The sequence below is a fragment of the Anabrus simplex genome, chromosome 5 (genome assembly GCF_040414725.1).
Source record: "Anabrus simplex isolate iqAnaSimp1 chromosome 5, ASM4041472v1, whole genome shotgun sequence".
In the NCBI taxonomy this organism is placed as follows: Eukaryota; Metazoa; Arthropoda; class Insecta; order Orthoptera; family Tettigoniidae; genus Anabrus; species Anabrus simplex.
This window is the reverse complement of record NC_090269.1, coordinates 380,216,469-380,237,591: the sequence shown is the minus strand read 5'-3', so window position 1 is coordinate 380,237,591 and position 21,123 is coordinate 380,216,469. Positions and strand designations below refer to the sequence as shown.

General features: G+C 40.0%; 1 protein-coding gene across 2 annotated transcripts in view; it reads right to left on the bottom strand.

Annotated features, from left to right (window-relative positions):
* exu (exuperantia) overlaps positions 1-21,123 on the bottom strand; it is a 98,244-nt gene that overhangs the window by 51,008 nt on the left and 26,113 nt on the right. For both annotated transcript variants that reach the window (XM_067147720.1, XM_067147721.2), the window contains exon 2: positions 4,804-5,091. In XM_067147720.1, the coding sequence (XP_067003821.1) occupies positions 4,804-5,079 (276 nt within the window). In that variant the 5' untranslated portion in view covers positions 5,080-5,091. The remainder of the gene's footprint in view (positions 1-4,803; positions 5,092-21,123) is intronic.

The following is a 21,123-nucleotide window of genomic DNA, read 5'->3' as shown; positions in this document are numbered from 1 at the left end:
GCCTGATTCCATTAGCTTTCTTTAATATAAAAATGTCAGTACTGGTTAAGAAGGGCTTTTTCCTGTGCTTTTAATTTTTACCAATGTTTTTCAACAATGCAAACTAGTCGATAAAAAACCTAATGACGTAAAAAATGAAATTCACATTAATACATAAATTTAATAAATCGGTGCACACACAGGATCAGATTGACTTGCATCGAATGCTATCGTCATGACACGCGGTAGGCCTGCAAGTTGTTCTCAGTCGCTTAACTCATGTCCAAGTATTGTGATCACATGTTTGCTATTCGACTGTGTCCACCAGCAGTCTCTATTGTCTACAGTCTTCGGCTTTCCAAACTGTCACTCGAAGAGGCGCGTGAGTTGCGTCTAATCTGGTCTATCCATCTTCTGACAGCTCTTCCACACGGCCTGATACAGTTTACTTCTTGAAAAACTAGTTTTTCAAGGCTATTTTCTCTCTTTTTCAAATGCGTCCATGTGCTTTTTTATTTTATTTTTTATCCTTGGCCTTCAATGTTCATTTTACAATGGCGAAAAATGAGGGTATCCTCCTATTCAATACATCATATATTCCGTCATTAGACGGAGCAAACAAATTCAGACATGTTTCGGTTCGCTTGAGCCATCTTCAGTGAAAAAAATTAGGGGGGTTGGAATAATTTACATAATATAAGTTGAAAAAATGCTAAAAAACATAATGAAAGAGTAAACAGAAAAACAAAAGAGAGCTTTCTTTGTGTTCTTATCGATTGCCCAGTCACGCCAAATCATTTGGAGCTTATCCATAGCAATTTTTCCAGGAGCAATTCTTGTTCTGATCTCTTTCTCGCAGCTGCCAGTGTTGCTCAGCAAAGTGCCAAGATAAATTCGTTAACATCTAGGCCTACAAGACGACCACTAAATTTAAGCTTCTTTCCTCCATCAACAACCATCACCTTGGTTTTGCTGTGATTCACTTTCAATACAAGCCAAAGTCTTTTCAACCCGCTGCAACAATTTAGCAAGTTCATCTTCACTGCTTGCCAACAGAATACGGGTAGTATAAGCAAAACTCAATTCTGTAACATCTTTCCTACAACTGACACTCCATGCCAGCTGTCCAGAGCCCTCTGCACGATGTATTCCCATATATGTTGAACAACAGAGGAGACAGAATGCAACCTTGTCACACTCCTGACACTCTGAAGACCTCTGATAAGCCACAGTCCAGCCTGATATGAGCAGTGTTGTATTCATGTAACCTTTTTATCAAAGCAGTAAAATGAGGAGGAATGCCCATTTCATGCAATACTTCCCAAAGCTTGCACCAACAAACACGGTCCTTCAAGTTCCATTTAATTATTTTAATATTATAATGTATAATATTTTTTCTCCTTTCTATGTAATAACTGTGTGGTTAATATTGCATAATAATTTACTAAACAAGGTTATGAACTTGCGATATTTCTTTAAGATTAAATCTGGATACACACTTATGTTTCTACAATTTACCCTCTATGAATTGTGCTTTTTTTCCTTTTTGTTTTCTTTTCTTTCTGTTCTTATATGTTAAATATTTAATTTGTATTAATTGTATGTTGAATGTATTATTGAATGAGTGAATAATGAACTGAGCTTACTGCCTGTATATTCACATGTTAGGTATCTGCTCCCTTGAACACAACCTGCCAGTTTTGGGGGAATTTCTCTCTGGAAAATTGACTTTAGGCACTGGTGTATAATAAGTAAGAGAACTTTGCTGGCACGCACGACCAAAGTAATATAGTTCTGATAGTTACTGCAGTCCAGTGTGGATACCTTTTTGTGTAAGGGTAGTAACCCAGTCGAAGCCATAACCCCGTATTCCAAACTTTACTGCAGATTGAATGTCTCCTGTAGAACAGAATATACCGTATAATCTCGAATACCACCCACACTGTTTTTTCGAAAATATCGCTTCCAAAATTGGGTGCGGGTCTTATTTAAAATTTTGGGAAATTTATCTTTCAGAATGTGCGTAAATCGGGCATCACCGCCGGCGTGGCTTGGCAAAAATGCTCTCTCAGTATACGCTACTTCTGCGCTTGGCATCAGTCTCTCGCACGTTCTTGGAGTATCAACATGAATTCCACAAAGCGTTTCCGATCTTTTACTGAGAATGAGAAACTGAAAGTAGTTCAGGAAGCCGAAATTATTGGAAATCATGTCGCCGGTAGGAAATACGATATTGACAAGTCGTGTATTCGCGATTGGAGAAAGAAGAAAAACGTACTATTAACATGTAGTGGTGATCGCAGAGCGTTTCGTGGACTGAGTGTACAGTTTCCAGAAATTGAAAAAAAAAAAAAACTTTAAAATAAGTGACAGAAAGGTAGGAATTGGGATATGGTGTGTCAACCGAAATGTGTCAGCTAAAGGCATTAGAGATCACAAAGGAACTTTCATTGGAAGGGTTTATGGCAAGCCGAGGATGGGTTTGTAATTTTTATAAAATAAATGGATTGAGCATACGAAAGCGTACCTCAATTTCACAGCGTCTTCCTGGTGCCTACTATGAGAAGTTATTGTCGTTTCAGCATCACATAATTCGGTTGCGGAAGGAAAATGCATATTTGCTTTCCCAAATTGGCAATGCGGATCAGACGCCAGTCTACTTTGAAATGCCAGTGGACAGGACTGTGAATGTTAAGGGTGCAAAAAGTGTTACCATTAGAACAGGTGGTAATGAACAACAACGGTGTATGGTAATGTTGTGTATTCTTGCCGATGGAACCAAATTGCCGCCATACATTGTTCTCAAGCAAAAGACGCTTCCTAAAAGTCTACCCGCTGGTGTTATCGTCAGATCTCAGAACTCCGGCTGGATGAACAGTTCACTTGTGGAAGACTGGGTAAAGTGTGTCTGGCAACGTCACCCTGGTGCATTATTGGGACAAAAGAGCTTGCATGTTCTCGAGAGTTACCGCGGCCACACAACAGACGCTGTGAAGAAAACCTATCAAGGATGGGAAAACGGACCTAGCAGTCATTCCGGGTGGGATGACTTCTATGCTATAGCCGCTGGATGTCTGCGTGAACCGTCCACTTAAAGCAGCCTTGAAACAGCTCTATACAGAATGAATGGCAGCTGATAATCACACACTGACGCCAACTGGTCGCATTCAGCGCCTGGAAGTTCAGTTGCTGTGTTTGTGGATTTTGACAGCATGGAATCGTATCCCTGGAGACCTCATACGGGAGAGCTTCAGGAAAAGTAGCATTTCTAATGCTTTGGATGGCAGCGATGACAAAATTTTGAAGGAAGGTGATGGTGATGAAAGTTCCGAAGTTGGTACTGATGATGATGCTGATGAATGAACTTGTTGGATATCGCTCTAGAAATGATGTTTAGGTACTTTTATTTGTATTTTCTAATCATTTTATGTGTGTTAGTAAAGACTGCAAATAATTGACACTTTTTTTAAATTTTGTTCTTTCAAAATAAGGGTGCGGGTTTTATTCGGTGGTGGCTGGTATTTGAGATTATACGGTATTTTTGTTGAATTACAGAGGGCAGATTGTGATGGCCCAGAGGCTTGGCACGAGCATTTTGGAAACTGCAAGATTTGTTGGGTGTTCGAGGACGGCTGTGGTGAGCGTTTTCAACAAGCTGCGAAACCACGTCCAAACGTCAAGGGGTTGGGCGGCCACCCCTCATTACAGATGTTTGACATCGTAGGCTGGGCAGAATGGTAAAACAGGACAGGCGAAGAACTGTGGCGGAACTACCATCAGGCTTTAATGCTTGGCAGAGAACAAGTGTGTCTGAATACGCAGTGCACCGAACGCTCTTAAGGATGAATCTCCCCAGCCGATTGAAATGGGCACGTGGCTATCGTCACTGGACGTTGGCGTAGTGGCAGAGTGTTGCATGGTCTGATGAATCTCGATACCTTCTTGATCATGCCGATGGGAGGGTGCAAATCCGTCGTCTTCCACGGGAACAGGTCCTCGACACCTGTACTGTGGGACAGAGACAATCTGGCGGCGGCTCAATTATGCTCTGAAGAACGTTAACGTGGGCATCCATGGGTCCAGTAGAGCTTGTGCAAGGCACCATGAGGGCCGAAAAGTACCGTACACTGGTTGCAGACCACGTACACCCCCTTCATGACTATCATACTTCCCAACGGCAGTGGCATTTTTTAACAAGATAATGCGCCATGTCACAAGGCCAGGAGTGTGATGGAGCGGTTCAAGGAACACAGTGGCGAGTTGCAACTGATGTGCTGGCCCCCCAACTCGCCAGATCTTAACCTGATCTAATATATTTGGGATGTGATTGAACGTGGCGTCAGAGCTCATCGCCCCCTCCCCAGAATTTACAGGAATTAGGTGACTTGTGTGTGCAGATGTGATGCCAACTGCCTCCAGCGACCTACCAAGGTCTCGCTGCTTCCATACCAAGACGCGTCGCCGCTGTAATCTATGACAAAGGTGGACATACCGGCTATTAGGTAATGACTAATGTCATAAGGTTCTGGCTGATCAGTGTATAAACAGCCAGATGTGTACGTAGCACACACCTATTTTCTTGAAGTGCTAAATATTTTATTTGATACTGTTGAATGACTTGCGTGACAACTTTTCTAACATAGCAAGATTTTCCTCTTTTTTGCTCAATAATAGGGCACAGCCTGGAAATAAGGTGCTTGAGAAAAGATTCCGGAAAGGGTTAAGCTTGAGCGTTACATGAAAACTAAGGTAAATCATTTAAAAAACTTAAAATCAATGCAAGATTTTCTTTTGTCAACACAGTTTACTTTTAATTCAACTTACCTTTCCAGACTTATTATCCTTTAGCATACGAAATCGTCCAATGGTAACTACTCTAATGTTATGTCGACGTCTAGCAGCTGGATTAAGTTCTCTAAATGGCATCACATACTGCGAAAAAGTATTATTAGGGGTATACGCTGCAATTTGACATATCTCGTCTATAAGCCGGCGACCTGTAGTGTCGACATCCCAACCAATCAGAATGTAGTCTCCCTGAGGAAAATTTGAGGGTTTCACACCCTCTGTACCATTCTCCTTCACTACAGTTGACACCATCACTCACTTATTCTGAAAGAAAATGAAAAAGATTAATAAAAATATGTTATTAAATTTCCCTTTGGGAAGATCAAATGATCATAACTATGGCTTACAGTAAAATGTGCAACACAATGTTACCTAGCAACCATGCAGGCTGTGAAGCATTGATGGATGGCCATGAGATACACAGATCCGTGGCCTGTGCAGCTCGCTACAGTATACAGATCCATGGCCTGTGGAGCTCTCAAAGGCCTGTTGCCAGGTTAATATTGCATCACATTTTGTTACAAGACAAAATTTCATTACACAAATTTTTGGATGACCCCAAACTATAAGGCATATTTATATCAATAATACATTCTACTAAACAAAGGTCACATTAAAAGGCTTGAAACGGCAAACCAATTAATTTGTGTCATCTGCATGGGATGCAATAAATTTTACATTCATACTTTGACCATTAATATCTCCCATAAACTAAACTCAGACCTTGAAATGACCTAGAAATCATTACTGGTCCTCTATTCTTAGACCTCCGCAGCAGAGTTGGCTAGGTTCTAAAGGAATATGTGGAACTAATATGGAAGGAAAGGGAACCACTGGAGTATTCAGTATGAAAATAACTAAATGACTTTTTGCAAGTGGTTTAACACTGTACTACCTTGGACAGATTTTTTTTTTTAAATGATGGTATAGGAAAGAACTTGAATTGGGAAGGAAGCAACTATGACCTTAAGGTACAGCCCCAGCATGTATGGTGTGAAAATGGGAAACTACACAACACCATCTTCAAGGCTTCCGAACTGTGGGATTCATATTAAAACTTCTCCTGAATGCAAGCTTACAGCTACACGTCCCAACTCACATAACCAATTCGCTTAGTAGAATACAAAAGTAAAACAATGGTGGTGACAAGGAGGCTGAAGACTGGGAGAGCAGAGTACAGTTAGACAAGGTCTTTTTAAGTAACAGTGGCCAAGCAGTGTTACAAGATAGGACAATAATCCAAGAGATCAACAGGGAAAAACTAGCAGAAGATTCCTCCAGAACTCAGGCCAACAATAGAATAAAAGGTACGAAAACAATGCAACAAAATTGTTTAAGACCTAGTTCCTCTATTTTTGTAGGAAATAGCAGAAACATGGTCTATAATGGAGAAAAGCAGGATCCAATGATAAGTAAATTAAATTCCTGCAAAGCATGCTCAGAAAAACAAGGGATTGTGAAAGAACAGGTATGGGAAAGGCTGAGAAGAATGAAGTTACACGACATTATAGAGATCAGATGAAGCAGTTTGGCCATGTAAGAAAAGTGTGAAACTAAGAGGAATGAAAGAGTGACAGAGGAAGACCAAGTGGTAACCCCAGATAAAGTAGTTTTCTTCTTCCTCTTCCTGATACGTTTCTGCTTATGCAGCTCGTTCATTAAGCCTCTTCCAATCTTCTCTCTTTTCCCCACAGTCTATCATTCATCACTGTCTGCCAGTGTAGTCTCCTCCAATTTAAGTCACTCTTCACCTGATCCATCTTGTTCGTGGTCTTCCATATTTAAAACACTAGGCTGATGTTTGTTACCGCGAGTTTGAGAAGCGGCTGAACCGATTGACATCATAAAGCATTCTGATGAAAGCTCTTGGCCTGTAGATCTACAGCGAGTCTCTAAAAGCATTCAAATTTCTTGCCGTATTTTTTTTTTTTCAATTATTAAAGAAAAATGTAGCATTCTGATTGGCCAAAGCACTCACCAGTACTTCAAGGTCACCTGCTAGTACACTGCTGGCCATGTGCGTGACTAATTCTAAAGGGCACACATACATGCTGCATCTCATATGATGTCCCCTTCCTGTAGTCTATAAGTAAGCGGTCAGTCGTGGACTGTGTTTGTCAAGAGTATTTCAGATTGACTACAGAACATTCATTATTTCCCAGCTCGAGTTTCCCTGGTGTGGTGTACAAGCACTCCCCATTTCTTAACTCACCACACTACTAACCACCACAGGATGTGCTATTTACCAACTGATGAGCCCAACTTAGCACAATGGGGCAAAACACTGGCAACCAGGAATGAGTTAGCTAGAAAATTTATTACAACGTGCGTTCCATAACTAATGCGACCAATTTTTTTCTGACGCAACTGTACACCACAGGGTGTTCTAACCTGCTGGGCTAGGTGGAGGGGGGGTGTTTGCTTCAAATGCTCTGTCTCATTCGGCAGCGAGCTGCCGGAGAGTCAGGATGTGCGTTTCCGTCAAGCCCGTTTTGAGTTCATGTAACACGGCACAATGGATCATTCTGTATAGCAACGGTACGCTATCAAATTTTGGGAAGTCCGCCACTGAAACGTTTCCATTACTTCAGCAGGCCTTTGGGACTGATTACTTATCCAAATCACAAGTTTTCCGATGGCACAAGTCGTTCATGGAGGACCGAGAGATCACCGACGAACCTCGCAGTGGACGGCCATCAACCTCACGAGTCGACGAAAATGTGACTCGTGTGCGCGATTGTTTGAACTCTGACAGACGGCTGAGCCTTCAATTGATAGCACAAACTCTAAACATGGCAAAAACAACCGTTTTCCGCATTGTGACCAAAGTTTTGAACACGAGAAAGGTGTGTGCCAAACTGGTCCCAAAAGTGTTGACCAACGAACAAAAGGACATGCGAGTGCTTCGGTGCCGAGAAATGTTGGAAATGTGTGAAAATGATCCTAATTTTTTAAACTCAGTTATCACTGGTGATGAGTCATGGATTTTTTAGTACGACCCTGAGACAAAAAGGCAGAGTTCAGAGTGGCACACCCCATCGTCACCCCGTCTCGAGAAGGCACATGAGCCACCGAGCACAGAATAACAGAGATGGCAATGTGCTGTCTGAGTTGAAGTCAGTGGACAAAAGCGGCTGCCATGTTTGTACCAAAACATTGGAGACCAGTTAGTGTAAGTGAACAGTGCACCACGTGTGAAGTAAATAAAGGAAGTTTGTGTTATGGTATTAAAATGCCGATTTGTGTAGCGTATGGATGTGCAAACAGAGGTTCAAAGAAAATACCAGGGATAACTTTTCACAGGTAAGCAATATGTTTTTGCGAATATTTAGTGAGGGATTGTTTTCCCCTTGCACATGCAGTATAGGTTAAGAAGCCCCTTTATCATTTACAGTTTTCCTAAAGATAATGAACAATGGAAGAAATGGATAAGAACTATACGAAGGGAAAATTGGTCCCCCCACACCTTTCAGCACCATATGTTCAGCTCACTTTACTGAACGTGATTTTGATCGTACTTCATTGTGTGTCGTAAAGCTGAGGGAATGGGCTGTGCCATCTGCGTTTGCTGCTTTCCCCAAGTACCTACAAATACGATCAAAGGTTAGTTTCTCTTCATTTTAGCATTTGATTGAGAAATATGTCGAAATACATATTTATAGAGTAAGCCTACTATTTCTTACATTTATTTTACAAGAGAGGAGGGTCCTTAAAATCATGAAGACTGCAGAAATGCCTTCATTAGACTCCTCTACAGCAGTCCAGGAAGTACCTGTAGTGGAAAAATCTATCTGTAATAAAAGTGCAGAAAAGTGTTTTAGTGCTCAAACAGATCATATGTAGGGGCCGTATTTTTTGGTAATAACGATATGCACGAGTTTTCTTGATATCTTCTTGTCTATATATGACTTCCCAGGTACTAAAAATACCGTATTTTAGCAAAATGAACTCGCGAAATATTGCGAAATTTGATTTATTGCGCGAATTGCGCAAATAATCGCAAAATATACACCATTTGGTGCGAAAAATGCAAAATGGCACCAGAAGAGCTCTCCAATAAACGTTTAAATGCTTCTGAGAACTTGACTATTGTAGTTTCCTTCTCATTTGCTGTATATTCCCCACACAAATGCACACAAAGTGGTACGCACTGTGTATCAAAAGTATGTGTATTCAGTTCCGCGATCTCTAAGGCAGTCGATAAAAATCAATATCTGTTATCGATTACAGCAAATAGCGTTGTGGTCGTAACAAGATACAAGACCGGTCGTAGATACAGCAGTGCGCATTGAGAGTTCGTTACTTACAAACCTTATCGGCAAATGTCCAACATTTAAGTATAAAAATGCAGAAAACTGAAGTCACAACAGGTTTTTCGAGGGCCAAAGAATACAAGAGTGAGGGGTTCTATGTATTTGACGTTGCAAGAAAGATTCTAATGTATCAATAGAGTACTGGTAATATTCGTAAAGTTGAAACGTAGGCTACGAAATACTATGCAGAGAATCAGAATGAAGCAAATGAACATAATTCCAAGCGGCAAATAACAATCGGCGATACTTTACATATCGTAAAGGTGTTGAAAAATTATAGACACAGTCTGACTGTTGCACAACTCTGCATCCTGATAATGTTGAAACCATGCTTAGTTTGTACTTTGGAGACAAGTAATTCAACGTCTAAAAAGGTAGGCTATGTATAAATGTATATCACAGGGCAGATCACCTAACTTAAAGCATTCATGCAAGCCAATATGCCTCTCGAAAAATAGGATAATCCTGGCATGAGGAGAATGAATATTAAAGGAAAGATAAATAATACTGTCTTTACTGGAAAATATGATGGTATTGGTAAGCCTATTGTAAATAAATCGCCTGTTTGAGTAGTAATAATGGTATTGTTTTTATGTCCCACTAATCACTTTTATGTTTTCTGGAGATGCCGAGATACCGGAATGTTGTCCCGCAGGAGTTCTTTTACGTGCCAGTAAACTAGTGACACGAGGCTGACGTATTTGAACTCCTTCAAATACCACCGGACAGAGACAGGATCGAACCTGCCAAATTGGGGTCAGAAAGCCGGCGCTTTAACCATCTGAGCTACTCAGCCCCGACCGGGGAAAAAGAGCATATCCATGAACATCTTCCAGAGCCACATTACTTTGAAAAATGCAATGAAAGCACATCTGGTTGAGGAAGTGAAAGAAGACAGTGTTAGCAAAGTTTTAGGAGGTTTTATAAAAGACCACAGTGACTTTACATCCAAGTGTTCGCAAGCTTTATGGTTTCCGACGTCTAATATGGTCAGCGAGAGGAGCTTTCTGCTTACACAAAGACACAATCTGACTGTCACACAACTCTGCATCCTGATAATGTTGAAACCATGCTTGGTTTGTACTTTGGAGACAAGTAATTCAATGTCTAAAAAGGTAGGCTATGTATAAATGTATGTCACAGGACAGATCACCTAACTTAATTTCGAAGTATCAGTGATTTATATGCCGGCCCCGTGGTGTAGGGGTAGCGTGCCTACCTCTTACCCGGAGGCCCCGGGTTCGATTCCTGGCCAGGACAGGGATTTTTACCTGGACCCGAGGGCTGGTTCGAGGTCCACTCAGCCTACGTGATTAGAATTGAGGAGCTATCTGACGGTGAGATAGCAGCCCCGATCTAGAAACCCAAGAATAACGGCCGAGAGGATTCGTCGTGCTGACCACACGACACCTCAATCTGCAGGCCTTCGGGCTGAGCAGTGGTCGCTTGGTAGGCCAAGGCCCTTCAAGGGCTGTAGTGCCATGAGGTTTTTTTTTTTTTGTGATTTATATATTTATTTCTATAACAATTTGCATATTTGTTTTTTCCTAAGATTTAATAACAATGATATATTACAAGAGTTTACTTTAAAACCCCTGATCACAAAGTTACATTTACCCCATACGCTACTACAAGGAAGATTTTTGCAGGAAACATCAATCAGTATAACAATTTATTTCACGAAATATCTACCGAAATAGTGTCAGTTTTAACACCGAAATCAACAGTTTTATTTCACCACAAAATAAGGCTCCTAATCATATGAAAACAAAAAAAAAATTGCGTACAGAAATAAAATAAAATTATTGCACCAGAAAAAAAGGCGAATGAAGAAAAAGGTGGCTGAACTAAGTATGTTGTAGATAGTTTTAAAAAGAAGGCTCTGATAGATAATGGGTACTGTGAAATGTTAAGTGGTTTGTCAGATACCTCATTGTGTCTATAAACGACAAGATAAGGCTTCATGTAACAAAGTGCAAAAGTTGTATGATGAGAGTTAAAAGCATTTGCCATTACTCTTCATTTTCTTTCTCCAAAGGCATATTCATTTGTGAGAAATGCTTTTGACACTTGTCTTCCACACCCTAGAACATTATCTCAATTGGTATCAAAGTGTAGATGCTAATCCCGGGTTCTGTGCTGAAGCTTTTCAGGTACTTAAATCATACACAGGCTCTAAGATTTGTGCCCTTTTATTTGATTCCACGGCTATAAGGAAACATTTGGAATGGGATGGCAATAAATTTCATGGGTCTGTAAATGTTGGGATTAATAATGATGACACAGCACCATTAGCTTCAGAAGCCTTAGTTTTTCACTTAGTATTTGTGAATAATTCCTGGAAGATTCCTTTAGGATACTTTTTTGTGCATGGCATAAAAGCTGCACAAATAAGTGCTCTTACAGAACAGTGTTTAACATTGCTGCATGATTCTGGTGTGACAGTGACTTCATTGACGTGTGATGGTGCTGCAACAAATATTGCTTCAGCTGAAAACCTGGGTTGTAACTCCGATGTAAATAACATGGTTACTCATTTCCTCCACCCAGTTACCAAACAGCCAATTTATTTATTTCTGGATGCTTGTTACATGTTGAAATTGATTAGGAATACTTTAGGTGAAATACTTACATAATGGGTCAGGTGAGGTAATAGAGTGGAATTTTATTGAGATGTTGAAGGTATGCATCTAGGGAACAAAGTCAGGAATTCACACATACATTATAGGAAAATGAAAATGAAGGTCAAATTAGCTGCACAAGTTTTAAGTCAGTCTGTGATGCTCTGCTGTATTGTTCAAGTAAACACATTGAATGACATGACATGGGATATCTCAGTACATTGCAGGGTTTGTAGCCAGGAGTTTAGAAAATAAGATTCTATGTCCAGAATGTCTCCGCATCCTTATAGACACTAGTGACAAGTTAAATGGCCTTATACAGATATTTAACATTCTCTTTGATGTTCTAAACTCTAGGAGTATAAGGGGTAAATACTTTAAGCAAGCTCTGAATTTACAGAATATTTCTGAAATCAAAGATTTCCATTTGAGGGCCAAACAGTACATTATGCAGCTACAGGAGGGATTCAGTGACAAGCCCATGTACTTATCCACCAGAAAGACAGGATTTGGGTTTTCTAATTGATATTGAAAGCACCATTTCAATGTATGATTTCTTTGTTGGGGACTCATCAGAAAACTTCCCACTGAAGTATTTTCCTTAGTATAAAGTAAGTCAAGACCATCTTGAGAGACTGTTTAGTTATATTAGATCTCAGGGTGGACATAATAACCCCACTGCTAGGCAATTCACAGCTGCATTGAAGAAAATATTAATTAGTTCTGAGTTACATGAATCCAGAAATAGCAACGCTCTCCCACTGGACAAAATTAGTATTTTGACAGCTCAGAACAAGTCTCCCGAGGATGTGATAAATGCATCATTCCCTAAAGCACGAATGCTAGAGTATTCATCTGAGGTATTGTCCCAAACATCTCTTCAACATTGCCTTCTGGATCATGACTATATTGTATTACCTGGAAAGACAAACTACAATGACATGACATGGGATATCTCAGTACATTGCAGGGTTTGTAGCCAGGAGTTTAGAAAATAAGATTCTATGTCCAGAATGTCTCCGCATCCTTATAGACACTAGTGACAAGTTAAATTGCCTTATTTCAGTCAAAGATAGGGGTGGTTTAGTGAAACCATCAAGAGATTTTTACAAAATTTGTAAATTTTGTGAAATTGCATTCAGGCAAAGTATGAGTATTAGGGATGTTAAAGTTCCTTCTGCTCAGAGTTCATTTAAGGTTAAGCATCTGGTTTGTAAAGTGTTATGAGAGTGCATAGGAACTGACATTTTTGAGGATATTAAAAGCCATTTTCTTGACCAGGAACTTGAAACTAATCATTTCCCATTTCTAATTGAAGCAATTGCCAACAGATATTCGCCCATAGCGTTTCACCACTTTTGTAGAAACTACAATGATCAAATGCATCCCTCTCAAATTTGCCAACCAAACTGGTATTGTTTTCTGACAATAGGGAAAAAATGAATTCTTTGTCTACTGGTATGCAACACACATACTGAAATATATTTAATTAGAATGTATTTTGTGTGTTCTGACCAGTAAAATATTAGGCCTAGTCATGTGTACATTATTTTATATGATGTAAATGTCATTGAAAGTGTAATATTTGTGAGTGTTTGTATGTACCTTATTTTATCTCACTTGAAGTCCATATAGTTATATAGTTATTTAAGGTATGGCTATTTTATTTCATTACATTACAACAACTATCGAGGTATCTCATTGATTCGTATACCAGGCAAAGTATTCACTGGCATCTTGGAAGGGAGGGTGCGATCAATAGTTGAGAGGAACTTGGATGAAAACCAGTGTGGTTTCAGACCACAGATGGGCTGTCAGGATCAGATTTTCAGTATGTGCCAGTTACTTGAAAAATGCTACGAGAGGAATAGGCAGTTGTGTTTATATTTCATAGATCTAGAGAAAGCACATGACTGGGTACCGAGGGAAAAGATGTTCGCCATACTGGAGGACTATGGAATTAAAGGTGTATAATTCAAACCAATCGAAGGCATTTATGTTGACAATTGGGCTTCAGTGAGAATTGATGGTAGAATGAGTTCTTGGTTCAGGGTACATACAGGGGTTAGACAAGGCTGTAATCTTTCACCTTTGCTGTTCGTAGCTTACATGGATCATCTGCTGAAAGGTATAAAATTGCAGGGAGGGATTCAGTTAGGTGGAAATTTAGTAAGCAGTCTAGCCTATGCTGATGACTTGGTCTTAATGGCAGATGGTGCCGAAAGCCTGCAGTCAAATATCTTGGAACTTGAAAATAGGTGCAATGAGTATGGTATGAAAATTAGCCTTTCGAAGACTAAATTGATTTTCAAGTCGTCCATTTCATGACCGTATCGATGAGTATAATACTAAAGTATCGATCAGGTGGTTCTTTATATTAACTTCCTGACTAAACTGATGTCAGTAGGTAAGAAATTCAACAGAATTGAATGTCAGATTGGTGATAGAAAGCTAGAACAGGTCGATAATTTCAAATATTTAGGCTGTCAGGATGGTAATATAGTGAGATTGAATCAAGGTGTAGTAAAGCTAATGCAGTGAGCTCGCAGTTGTGATCAATAGTATTCTGCAAGACGGAAGTCAGCTCCCAGACGAAACTATCTTTACATTGGTCTGTTTTCAGACCAACTTTTCTTTACGGGAATGAAAGCTGGGTGGACTCAGGATATCTTATTCATAAGTCAGGCGTAACAGACATGAAAGTAGAGAGAATGATGGCTGGTACTAACCGACGGGAACAATGGCAGGAGGGTACTCGGAATGAGGAGATAAACGCTAATTTAGGAATGAACTCTATGGATGAAGCTGTACGCATAAACTGGCTTCGGTGTTGGGGTCATGTGAGATGAATGGAGGAGGATAGGTTACCTAGGAGATTAATGGACTCTGGTATGGAGGGTAAGAGAAGTAGAGGGAGACCAAGACGACGATGGTTAGACTCAGTTTCTAACGATTTAAAGATAAGAGGTATAGAACTAAACAAGGCCACAGCACTACTAGTTGCAAATAGAGGATTGTGGCAACATTTAGTACATGCACAGAGGCTTGCAGACTGAACGCTGAAAGGCATAAGTCTATAATGATAATGTATGTGTGTATACATTACAAAATAATCCTTGAGATGACCGGCTCCATGGCTAAATGGTTAGCATGCTGGCCTTTGGTCACAGGGGTCCCGGGTTCGATTCCCGGCAGGGTCAGGAATTTTAACCATAATTGGTTAATTCCGCTGGCACGGGAGATGGGTGTATCTGTCGTCTTCATCATCATTTCATCCTCATCATGATGTGCAGGTCGCCTATGGGCGTCAATTCGAAAGACCTGCACCTGGCGAGCCGAACTTGTCCTCGGACACTCTCAGTACTAAAAGCCATAATATTTCTCTATTTTTGATATGATTTACTTGGCTCAACAACTCTATAATGATTAGGCCTATTTACCTCATACTTACTGGTCTTCCAGGATATCTTTATTATTGACCGTGTATTATTTTGTTTATAGGCCTACAGACTGTGTATATTTTTATTGGGTATGATATGCGTGGATGTGTACTGTATATGGTATATCTAAAATAGGTCTTTATGAAAATGTTCCATTATTTTTAGCTGCACCTTGCAAATCGGCGATTTGTTTGAGCTAAATACAATCTGATATAATAACAGGCTATTTGTGCTCATATTTCCGAATTTTAAACTACCATTACTGCAATTAAAACAGTGTTCTGGAGTGTCCCGTGCTTATAATTATGACTTAAGGCACTTTTGTACTGCGTTAGATATGTTAACCAATGAAATAATGTTACAGAATCTTTAAAAATAACAGACTCTGATAGGAATTAACGTGACTCGGATAAGAATTAACTAACACTGCAGGTAATACCAACATGGCGATGCGCACAAAACTCTGCTTCAGCGGGCCAATGCATTGCGGTAGCCACTGTCATCTCTATGTTATTCTGTGCTCGGTGGCATGAGCAACTCCAGGATCAAAACCATGCTCACTGTTTTCTTTGACGTCAGAAGCATTGTCCACCATGAATTCGTACCTACCGGGACTACAGTGAACTCAGCTTTCTACTTGGAAGTGCTCAAAAGACCGAAAAGGAGGGTCTCGCACTGCCGAAGCGACATCAAGGACACGTGGAAAGTTCATCACGATAACGCGCCGAGTCACAGCGCCTTCATTGGCAACGACTTCCTGGCCAGGACCAACACCCCATTGATTCCCCAGCCTCCCTATAGTCCTGACCTGGCTCCCGCTGGCTTTTTTTTTTTTGTTTCCTTGGTTAAAAGGAGTCATGAAAGGAAAACATTGGGACATGATTAAAAGAATCCAGGCGCATGTTACATCGGCTCTAAAGGACATTCTGGAAAAGGCCTTCCGGGATGCCTTCCAGGCATGGAAACACTGCCTCCAGAAGTGTATCGACGCAAAAGGGTGCTATTTTGAAGATTTTTGATTATTTGTACGAATATATTTAATAAGTGATTTTTTATGAATTTGGTTGCATTATTTATGGAACGCACATTGTATGTCCAATAACAGACCATTTATATTGGTATTATAAATTTACTCATTCGGGACAAATATTTCAGGTTCCCTATGGGAATCAACATCTATAACATACCACTTAGCTGAGCAACTCTTCTCCTTTCTCCCAAGTCTTCCCATCCCAAACTTTGCAACATTTAATGCTACTCTTTTGTCAGAAATAACCCCCAACAAATAGAGCTGTTTTCTTTGGATTTTTTCCAATTCTTGAATCAGGTAATCCTAGTGAGGGTCCCATACACTGGAACTGGGGTCTTACCAGACACTTATATGCCCTCTCCTTTACATCCTTACTACAACCCTGAAATACCCTCATAACCATGTGCAGAGATCTGTACCGTTTAATTACAACCATTTTTATGTGATTAGCCCAATGAAGATCTTTCCTTAAGGCCAGTCTCCACTGATTAACATTTAACAGCAACATGTTAAATGTTAAAAGTGTTAATGTTAACTGGTGACACCATCAGCATGTTAAATGTAAAAAACTGTTTCATTTAACATTGTGTCCACACTTAATAAACATGTTAAACTTGACATCCTTTGTTTATATACAGGTAGTTCATCATATCAATTTATGGTAATACATTTAGATGGTGTGTAGTATTTTTAAATAAGGACAATGGACTCAGATGAAGAGGAATTGGCCTTTGTTATTGCCACTGTTGCTTCTTGTTACGATTTAAAAATGCAGTTTTATTAGGCACATTTCCTCCCCTCACTCTGCTCATTGCTTCAAAAGCAAATCACTTTGAAGTATAACTTCGCCCGCTCCCGACTACCGAATTTTCTGAACTTTCTGCAATTCACGACTGTACTGGGAGCGGAGGGACGCTAGTTCTTTTTCTTCTTCGATTTACGCGCGGGAACAATTATAGATATTTGAGTTCCTGGAAACTGTCGGCTTTCTTCGCTTTATATTTGTATTCCTCTGATGAGACATCCCACAAATAAGGCCTTTCTATTATATCATTAAGTCCAGAGTAATCTCCTTGCTCTACTCCATTTCTGACTATACATTTTAGTATAGTGCAGAGAAAACGACACGTGCGTGTACTGTATTTGTAGCTTATAACAAAGAGAAGGAGTGTTGCGGAGTGTTGTAATTATAATCCTACTTCATGAGGAGTACGTCGTTGGCGTCGTTTAGGTTATGTGTTGGCATGGAAACAGCATGGAAGTTGCCGAAGCTGTGCCAACATTGCACGAACAACGAATTGACTTGACACGTTTTCCACTTGGAGCGGAAAACACGCCAACATGTTAAAAGTGTTAACTCAACATTCTGAGTTAACATGCAAAGTCAATTGGAAGACACAATCACAATATACATGTCAACTGTAACATGTTAAATTAACATGTTGGTGTTAAATGGTAAACAGTGGAGACCGGCCTTTATATTAACATGTAGGTACTTAAAATGATCCCCAAAAGGAACTTTCATCCCATCAACGCAGTAATTAAAACAGAGGACTTTTCCTATTTGTGAAACTCTCAAACTGACTTAACACATTGGAGACCAAGCCCAAGTGTGTATCGGGGTGGGGTAAAAGCGCAGACTGATCGCGCCCGAGGTTAACTCGGGCCCGTGTATTTCTTACATTGTCAACACAGTCAGAACGAGAATCGGGCGGAAACTATATATACCACTTTGTAGAACTTTTATAACAACTACACCGTGCACTCATGTCCCCTGTTTTCTCAAACTTATAGCAGCTTATTTTTTGCATGTGTTCACTTCTACACTCCATGCTTCCAGCTGCTCACGGCGCAGACTTTCAGAATTTTGTTTACATCGTGTGAAGTGTTGAGACTGCGATTTGTTTCTGCTATCATGAGTGGATAATTGAATGAAAGTGGAATTGTAGAAATGTTAGAAGAGATTTTTGACGACAGTGATTCATAAGAAAGGTTAGACGATTCAGATCTAGACCCTGATTTCGAACTTCACGTTTGTGATAAAGGCATTTATAACCTATTTTATCATATTCTACCCAGTTTTGATTTTGCACTCTAGTTTATTTAGCTAATGTTTCATGATCTTATGACTGGAAATTCATTCAGAAATAAATCGGTAATGTAGTTTTCTTTATTTTAGAACGAAGTGACAAGAGATGATAATTCAAAGGCAGGGAATGATTAACTTTCACCGGGTACTTCTGGTGATTTGGATGTGGTTTCTGACATTGTGCCAGCTCCAAAAGGCGTAAACGTTGTGCTTATGGTACTAACACTTGTAGGAAGCCTACAGATACTGAATTAGATTGGACTTTCACCGATTCTCCACCTCAAGAGTTTATTTTTCAAGAATAATCGAGTGTGTCCACTCCACTGGATGCAAAATTGACTGTGCTGGATTGTTTTTCAATTTTTGTTCCTGAAACAAAGGTGAAACTCTTGAAGTCCAAGACTAACACGTATGCACCTCAGTCACTAAAAAACTAAGGCGAACAATGAAATTGAAACCGAAAAGTCTGGAGCTTACAGCGACAAGTCAAGTTATGAGAGATTTACACACTGCTCAGTCATTCATATGTGCCTTGTAAAGAAACCAGAACTGAGTGACTATTGGTCAAAAAGTCCATTTCTTTTGACTCCATTTCCATCATCTGGTGGTGTCCAGTGTGTTCTGTAGCACTGTGTCCCTGAATACTTCAAACTATTCCACACTCAAGCTCAATATGTGTAAGACTTTTGTCAGACTTTTGTTGTTGCAAAAGGCATACCATTGGAAAATGTGTAATGTGAAAAGTGTTCAATAGATCTTAATGAAACTTTTTAAGCTGTACAAGAGACACTTAATTTTTTGATGATATAAATGTGTTACAATTGCAACCTACCTACTATTCTATGCAATTTTTTAAAAACCTTCAAAATATGGCAGCCTGCCTGCCCATATGCCACCTTAAGACGTGGTCTCCAATGTGTTAACCCCGTTTATCATCATCATTGCCTATACTGCCCATCTCAGAACATTATCGAGGTCATTTTGCAGTTGGTCACAATCTTGTAACTTATTTATTACTCTGTACAGAGTAACATATGCAAAAAGTCTCATCTCTGATTCCACTTCTTTAGACATATCACTGATATATATATATCAGAACACACAATTGTCCAATAATACTGCCTTGAATTCCCCTCTTCATTATTACAGGGACAGTGAAGCTTCACCTAGAAATATAGCCACCCATTCAGTCACTTTTTTCTACTCCAATTGCACTCATTTTTTCCAGTAGTCTTCCATGATCTACCCTATCAAAGCTACAACTTCCTGGAATCTCACAAGTTAAGCTCCAGTGAAATAACCCTTCCTAAACCCAAAATGCCTTCTATCAAACCAGTTATTAATTTTTCAAACATGTCTAATATAAAACTGCACCTAAGCAAGGGAATGCAAAGGACAGCAACAACTATGAAGGTATTTCAGTGATCAGTATACTGGGCAAGGTGTTCACTAGCAGGCATTTTGGAAGAAAGTGGCGGTGGTGGATGAGCCATGATTTTTATCCCCCCCCCCCCCCCCTTTTATAAAACTTGATGTATGTCACTGTGCTATTTAGCTCGTTTGGTATCTAATTATCCTAGCTTCCTTTGCATCACGCCCATTGCTATGTTATAAGAAATGTGTTCTCTCCCTGTTTCTAACTTATGGCTCCAGGGTAAGGAATTCTTTCCATCCTGGGGCATCCTTTCCCCTCTTGCCCTTTCCTTCCATCTTTCTTTCATACCCCGGTCGCTTGCGCTTACCCCCCTCCCGGTTCTCCGAGAGAGGGAGCACGCTGACGTAAACCTGGGTCATTCCCCTCCCGCCGAGACTGTTCACCTCGCCGGGCGGTGGAAACACTCAGCTGCTGCACTTTGAGCAGATCACTTGTCTTTCATCGAACCAAAGACAGTGGGGGGCATGGGAGGTAAGATGTTAAGGTTTTCAAATGTTGCAAGGATGAAGGTAGGAACTAAGAAATGGTAATGTAAAGCCATGTATCTGGCATCTTTGGTTTGTGTATTGATATCAGCAAGCTTGGTCTTAAGCTATCATTGTAAAACGTACTTTGAAACTAGGTGTACTTTCTTTTAAATTCTGTGTCGGTTTTAAGGCTATCATTAACTATTGGTGGGCACTTGAGCCTTCGTTATCAATGTTTTGGCTTGTAGTCATGGTAGGAGCTAATGAATTGGTTCAAGGGAATATGTAAAGTGCCAGAATGGTCTGGGCGTTCAGTTTGAGGAGCGATGTGTTTCGCTTGCAATTGTAAGTTAATGGGGTATCAACTTTATATTGACTTTTAGATGATGTAAAATTTGAGAAAATTTGTGAACAAGATATTAGCCCAGTAGTCTCATTATTAGAATATTATCTGGTACCAAGCCAAATAATTTACGTTGATGTTAGTCCTCTTATAGGAGAAGAGAATTATATGGGGCTGGTTCCCCCATTACAGGTGAATAATGAAAACGGGTCAAAACCCTCTACTTAAACATGTTAATTCTCAAGCGCTTCCAAACCTGTTCATTGTTATTAATTTGTAAAATAAATATTCTAGTCAAGTTGTTAAACCTATTGTCTTGGCATTGTAGCCTCTGGGTTGGTCCTTACGTTTGTTAGTCCAGATCTTTGGCCCGCACCACTTTGGGTCGTCCTGCTGGTAGAATTACGGTACAGTGGTGATTGTTTTAAGAGGAAGTATAACTGGGCAACCATCCTCTTGACACTAATCAGAGGGGAAAAATGGTAGGGAACTAATACTTCGAAAAATGAAGGTATCCGCCAAAGCAAGCCCTATGTAGGCCATGGAAATGAAACTCCC